The sequence below is a fragment of the Misgurnus anguillicaudatus genome, chromosome 3, assembly GCF_027580225.2.
Source record: "Misgurnus anguillicaudatus chromosome 3, ASM2758022v2, whole genome shotgun sequence".
Lineage (NCBI taxonomy): Eukaryota > Metazoa > Chordata > Actinopteri > Cypriniformes > Cobitidae > Misgurnus > Misgurnus anguillicaudatus.
In genome coordinates, this window is record NC_073339.2 from 8,397,604 (window position 1) to 8,404,596 (window position 6,993).

The following is a 6,993-nucleotide window of genomic DNA, read 5'->3' on the forward strand; positions in this document are numbered from 1 at the left end:
ACCGCAAAAATACGCATTGTGCTCGGGAGACATAACAAGCATGCTGCAGTTCTGCGCATGTGCGCTCTGAGGGGCGGGGCTTGGCGAGTGACGGCGCTGGCGTAAACAAACAGAGACGTTTAAATCCTCAGCTGTCAAGGGCGACGCTTCCGTCGGTAAAAATCTTAACAAATCACACATTTTTTTTTAACAAAAACATCATACATGTTATAATATTATAAAGATGTTGCCGTTTTGTGGTTTGTTTTTGAAATGTGTTTGTAGCCTAGCACTGATTAGCCAATTCACTTCGCGTGACTCGGGACTAGACATGACATGGTATAGGTTATATTAAATCTTATTTATCTATCCATTTTATACATTTATTGGTGAACATCAATAGATTTTATGGAAAGAGTAAAGAAATACATTGTAATAATGGTGTAACATGGTACAATTATCATATCAAAGGGTAATACTGTACTGTATATATACTGTACCACATTACTGAATAATTACAATATTTATTCTTCTTTGTACTTCATTAATAATGTGGTATTACCAAAATACATTTAACAAATCATACCATGTCCCTTACTTTTCAATAACAAGTAAATAGTTAAAGAGAGCAAGTCTTTAACAAATTTACTGTATGTATGTTTTTCCTTAAGACATTGTCGTTAAAATGTCATTTATTATATAACTGTTTTAGGGCACTGAGAGATGCTGAATGTCTAAAAAGGGAGCCATAGCACTGTTCTTATCCAGAGAGGCTCCACCATGATCTATGACGAGGATCCGCTTCACCAAAACTTTGCAGAGACCCTTCCTACAGAGATGAGTGTAAAGATCTTTAGTGAGTTGGACATCAGAAGTTTGGGCCGGGCCTCGCTCACCTGTAAACGCTGGAATGGCATCATTGAGGGCAGCGATTACCTGTGGCGCAACCACTGTCTTACGGTGCTGGCCATTTGTCGAAGGGAGGTGGATGGGGACAGGCTGGATGGATATTCATGGAAGGTTTGTGTTATCGTAGTTTTAGCCAAACTAGGTGATTTAGTGACCAAATAGATACATGCACAATTTTTTTTTCATATTTCATATTTATAAACCGTGACAAATCACATGAAAGAAATAGTATAGAAAAAAAATTTAAATTTAAATTTGTTTGCTTCTTTCCCAGGTTACTCTTTTGCGCAACTACAGGAAAGGGTGTGTAAAGAGGAGGTGGCTGAAGGGCCGATACAGCAACATCCACTCTGCTGATGAGATCCCACCCAACCACATGTGTCCACTGGACGTAGAGACATGGGGAGAGATACTGGAGGCAGAGCTGGAGAGATAAAGCCAAAAGACTTTTTGAATCATGATAAGACTAAAATACATCAGCAGTGTCTACGATGTAGAGTATTATGACCGAAACACTTGCTGGATAAAACATTTTGTAAAATGTTTCATAATTAATGATCAAAAATACTGCTGGCATCTGCGTGCCTGTCAGAATACACAATAATGTGGTTTTGATTTGGGTGAAATTTTGGCTGTATTATTAACATTTACCTGAAAGGTTTTTGTAGATATTTTGTAGAGTTGATGGAATTGTCTTATAGGCGGACCACAATAAGTTTATCCCCAGTTTTCTTTATTTTGTAGATTAAGAAAATCTACAAAAATATACATATATTGTGCCTTTTTGTTTTAAAATTGTGCCTTGTTTTATTAATTTATTTGATTTTCCCCACTTAAAAAAAATGTCACTGCCAATATTGTTTTGTCTTATAAAAGAAAAATATTATTTTATAAAAGCTAATATATTCATTACTGTAAAGTGTTTTTCACCATTTATTTACCTGAAAATCAGGGCTGGGTTATGAAGAGCAGCAGGACCTGTCCTGGCAGTGCCAGTTGACCTGAGCTGTATGAAACTAAATTCATATACAAAGCTAAAAAATTTAAAACAACTGTTGAAGAATAAAAAATTTGAAGTAGTCACTTTAAAAAAAATGTTTTTTAAGGAAATGTGCATTAAATGCCCAAGATTTGATACAATAGACATAGAAAGTCTTTGGGTACTACATTTTATTGTGCCAGCTACACTTTGCAATGTGCTATGTCAAGCTAAATTGTAATAAAATTTTGATGAAACACTAAATGATCTTTGTTTAATGTACAGTTTAATGTAATGTATGTATGTATGTATGGCTGTATGAATAGATAGATAGATAGATAGATAGATAGATAGATAGATAGATAGATAGATAGATAGATAGATAGATAGATAGATAGATAGATAGATAGATAGGCTGGTTAATGATCATAAAGTGTTTTGTCACCATTTACTTACCGATCAGAAGCCCCATTGACATACATAATAGGAATAAATAATACTATGGAAGTCAATGGGGTTCTGATCGGTGTGGTTACAAACATTCCCCAAAATATCTTTATTTGTGTTCATCAGAACAAAGAAATGTATACAGGTTAAAACAAAATATAAGTGAGTAAATGACAGAATTTTCATTTTAGGGTGAACTGTCCCTTTAACGACTTCAATTCTGTTTCAGCACTTTGGACAGGGACTCAATGAATCGCTCCCATGAACAAGAACACCAGCACTTCTTATACAACTTAATACTTATTACTCTTAAAAAATGATAATAAATCAACAATAGACTAGTAGTTTTCCTGCCTTTGTTTACTCAGCGGATTAATACGAACCCCGTGTAGCTGTACGTGTACACACGGGAGTGATGGTTTGTGCAGACGTCACGGCACGGCATCATCCCCCAACACCGCTTCCTGGGATCTTCCGCTATCCGTTTAATGACAGGAACCTTGGACACACATCCATCGTTATCCTGCAATTATGACTGACGTCCCAGCGATCATAAACATCGCCATTTCCCTGAAAATACAACCCAACGATGGACCCGTGTTTTACAAAGTGGACGGGACGAGGTTCGGTCAGAGCAGGACGATCAAAATGCTAACGGGGTCGAAATATAAAATCGCGGTGATTGTGAAGCCGAGTAGCGCAGAGGCCAGGTCAGTTAAATATAGCATCCATTCATGATTTTGCGACTACATATGTACCATTTATATATAGCTCGATGTCTTTCTAGGCTTTAGGCAACATTTCTGATTCAAAGGTGCACCTGCGGCCCTGTACGACCGGAAATATGATATGAATATTCATATTTATGCATTTGGCAGATGCTTTTATCCAAAGCGACTTACATTGCATTAATGCTATCCATTTTGAGTCGATGACCTTTGCGTTGCTAGCGCCATGCTTTGCCAACTGAGGGGATGCGTTTGATGTCTCCAATTTGTTTTATTACAAATTAGGTAATTTCAGACGTGTATCAATTTACGCAATACACAGATATGCTTCTTGTTGTATTGCATTTCAGCACAATGGGCATTGGAGGAAAAACCTTCCCTTTGGAAGAGCTGTCCAGAGATGATGAACAGATCGTCTACAATGGCACCTATGATACTGAGGGTGTGCCACACACCAAAAGCGGGGACAGACAACCTGTGCAAGTCTCCATAGAGGTAACAAAAAACTGAAAACATAAAGAAATAGAATAGGTTCAAATAGGATAGGATTGGACGGGATAAAATAGGATAGTATATGTATTCTAACATACAATAGTCTATTTTAACCCATCATATCATATTTGAACATACAGGGGCATCCTGTTTCCTTGACAGGGTTTAGATTAAGCCAGGACTATAGTTTTTACAAACATATCTTACAAAAAATAATACTGGTGTGCATCTTGAGACAAAACAATGGCTATCACAATATACTATCCTATCATGTCCTATCCTATTTGAACATACAATATCTAATTCCGTCCTATTCCATTCTATTTTGTTCTGTTTATTTATTCTATTCTATTCTACACTGAAAAATGTGAAAAAATTACATATAATTAAAAAAAGGTTTCATCTAAAACAATTAATGTAAACTTTTTAAGTTAAGAAAAATGTAATTAAATACAGTAGCGGCCGGTGACTTCTTTTATCGAGGGCGCTCGATGCAAAGTTCGTCACAACATGTATGTAGCCCGTCTTGTGTGTGGTTCGTAATTTCAAAATATGTGTTCTGCATGAGTGATCCTATGTGCATCACGTATCTTGTCGGGGTAGGTGCCTGCTGCAGACGCATCTAAGGGGTTTATGATAGAACAGACGCTCGCGTTTGCCGGATACTCGCATAATCTCATGCGTAATCAAGAGTTTACTGTTAAGGGAGTTTCTTACGTGAATTTTGTGAACGTGAGCGTCTCTTTTATCATAAACGGTTTTGATGCGTGTGCAGCAGGCACTTATTTTGACAAAACACGTGATGGTTCACATGACGCAACACATATTTTGAAAACAGGAGCAACACACATGACACTCCGAACACATATTTTGAATTTGCGCCCCTCAGATGAGCAGTCACGAGCCACCACTGATTAAATAGTTGACACATTTTTTAATTTTTCCATAGACACATTTTTTTCAGTGTCTTTTGATGAAGTAAAAAAATGTGCTAACTTGTTACAACTATTTAATTTAATTTAAAGTGCACTGAAAAAATGTGTCTGGATAAAGTAAAAAATGTGTTTCAACTTGTTACATCTAGGGGCGGTTTCCCGGACAGGGATTAGACTAGTCCTAGTCTAAAATAAATGTAAGAGCTGTCCAAACTGACAACAACTTGCACTTTGTACTTTAATTTTTTTAACTTGAAGGCGCCATTTCCTGGACAGGGTTTAAATTAAGCCAGGATTAGGCCTTAGTTATATTATGATATTTATGTAGTTTTTACAAACATACCTTACAAAAAACAATACTGGTGTGAATCTTAAGACAAAACAATGGCACTGATATATGTTAAGACATGTCAGTGCAAGATGTTTCTAAATTAAGGCAGCTCAAAAATGCATTTTAGTCTGGGACTAGAATAAGCCCTGTCTGGGGAATTATTTTTGATGTAAACGTTGTAAGTTAGAAAAAATGTATGTAATTAAATTAATGTAACAAGTTGACACAATTTTTTTACTTTAATCCAAAGACACATTGTTTCAGAATAAAATAAAATAAAATAAAATAAAATAAAATAAAATAAAATAAAATAAAATAAAATAAAATAAAATAAAATAAAATAAAATAAAATAAAATAAAATAAAATAAAATAAAATCGAAAATAATTAAAATAGGATAGGATGTATCACTGTAAAAAATTTGCTGTAACTATGCAGCTGGTTGCCAGTAACTTACTGTAGAAGATAAAGACTGAAATGTTTCATGTTCATTTAACTTTGAACAAACTGTTGCCAGTAAATAATAACATAAATGTAAAATCTACAGTAAGTTCCTGGCAGCTAGTTGCCAGTAATACCCACTAATACTGTAATTTCTACATAATTTTTTTACAGTGAAGAATGTTGAATGTATGAAAGATCAGAAAACTAAAATTTAAAGGGAAATAATATAGAATTGGTGGATGCTAAAATATGCATTACAATGAATTACCCTCATTTATTATTAATTGAAATCACATTAATGTTAATTATGTTATGTTTGTTCTTTTCTTGTGCTTGCTAGTTTAAAGATGCCGGCACGTTTGAGACAGTATGGCAGGTGAAGTACTACAACTATTACAAGAGAGAACACTGTCAGTTCGGCAACAGCTTCAACTGCATCGAGTACGAGGCCAAACCAAATGAGACCCGCAGCCTGATGTGGATAAACAAAGAGGTTTTTCAGTAAAACCTGAGCACAGCAACAACAGCAGTAGCAAACCTTCACACTATGACCTATAACAATCAAAGGGTGACTGTACGTGAAACAGATGACGCAACCGCCCTCAATGAAACAAGCTGTGGATATTAATGGCCCAGACAAGAGATCTATCAGTGTTTCTTTTTTCACCTGTCATTCATTGTACCACTGTTTATTGCATGATCTGAACATTTATGTCTTTAGTTGTCAGAATTTCTCCTTACTTTATCCTTACCATGCTTGAGCTGGTGCACATTGGGAAAAGATGGACGATAAATACAGGATTTGGTGTGAACGAGGCCATTTGCACAACCCCTGCTTTCTTATGGTTACAAAAACAATGAAGTTAACATGATGTGAAGGTTTTACTGCAGGATTGTGTTTAATTATTTGCTGTTTGGTCTCAAAAACGCGTGCGTATAAAGGTGCTGTATGAACATAGACTGGATATTTATCACTCTATATAAGTATGTATACTGTAATAATACAAATGAAAGGCCAATCAGTTAATATTGTGGTCTTTTGCGACCAGCGCTAACATTTATATATTTGTGATGGGTGTGTGATTCTCTATAGTATGAGTAAATGTTTATTCCCCTTTAATTTACTGCTTATAATAATGTTTATTTTGCCTACCTCTTTATGGCACATGTGGTCAGAAAGTCAAAATTAATAGTACTTTTACAACTAGTACTTACTTATTTCAACACTTTTTTACTCATATTCTGCTTGTTTATTTGCTTTTGCTGTGCGTATGTGTTGAATTTCTGATTTAATTTTTAGTGTGAATCTTATCTGAGCCAAACTTTCACCTTTTTGTAAAAATATAAATAATCTTGTTGCCCACATTTCGGTCATGTTTGACTTAATATGTTATAAAAAAAAGAAAAACCTATAAAACAGTAGAAGAGTCAGGAAATATAAAGATAGCTTAAAGGTGCAGTGTGTAAATTTTTGCGGCATCTAGTGGTGAGGTTGCGAATTGCAACCAACGGCTTAGTCCACGGCTCACCCCTTGCTTTTGAAACACATAGAGAAGCTACGGTAGCCGCCACCAGACAAACATGTCATCGTCAGATACAACTTAGTAAAAAAAATTGTCCGTTAAGGGCTTCTGTAGAAAAATGGCAGCACAAAATGGCGACCTCCTAGTAAAGGGACCCTCGGTGTATGTAGATTAAAAGGTCTCTTCTAAGGTAATAAACACACAACGGTTCATTATGAAAGGTCTTT

The 6,993-nt window shown here is 35.5% G+C and overlaps 2 protein-coding genes across 2 annotated transcripts; both read left to right on the forward strand.

Moving 5' to 3' along the window:
• The first annotated feature begins 26 nt into the window (after positions 1-26).
• fbxo48 (F-box protein 48) lies at positions 27-2,131 on the forward strand. Its single transcript, XM_055204475.2, has 3 exons — positions 27-155; positions 692-999; positions 1,163-2,131. Exons 2-3 carry the CDS (start codon positions 760-762, stop codon positions 1,322-1,324), a joined length of 402 nt encoding a protein of 133 aa, XP_055060450.1. The 5' UTR covers positions 27-155; positions 692-759; the 3' UTR covers positions 1,325-2,131.
• Positions 2,132-2,676: 545 nt separating this feature from the next.
• On the forward strand, positions 2,677-6,406 carry cnrip1a (cannabinoid receptor interacting protein 1a). The gene is made up of 3 exons (XM_055204473.2): positions 2,677-3,024; positions 3,393-3,537; positions 5,584-6,406. Exons 1-3 carry the CDS (start codon positions 2,846-2,848, stop codon positions 5,746-5,748), a joined length of 489 nt encoding a protein of 162 aa, XP_055060448.1. The 5' UTR covers positions 2,677-2,845; the 3' UTR covers positions 5,749-6,406.
• The last annotated feature ends 587 nt before the right edge of the window (positions 6,407-6,993 follow it).

Coding starts and splice junctions, on each gene's coding strand:
- fbxo48 (XM_055204475.2), top strand. CDS start 760: ATGATCTATGACGAGGATCCGCTTCACCAAAACTTTGCAGAGACCCTT. Junction 1,000..1,162: donor TGGATGGATATTCATGGAAG/GTTTGTGTTATC, acceptor CTTCTTTCCCAG/GTTACTCTTTTGCGCAACTA.
- cnrip1a (XM_055204473.2), top strand. CDS start 2,846: ATGACTGACGTCCCAGCGATCATAAACATCGCCATTTCCCTGAAAATA. Junction 3,025..3,392: donor CCGAGTAGCGCAGAGGCCAG/GTCAGTTAAATA, acceptor ATTGCATTTCAG/CACAATGGGCATTGGAGGAA. Junction 3,538..5,583: donor CTGTGCAAGTCTCCATAGAG/GTAACAAAAAAC, acceptor TGTGCTTGCTAG/TTTAAAGATGCCGGCACGTT.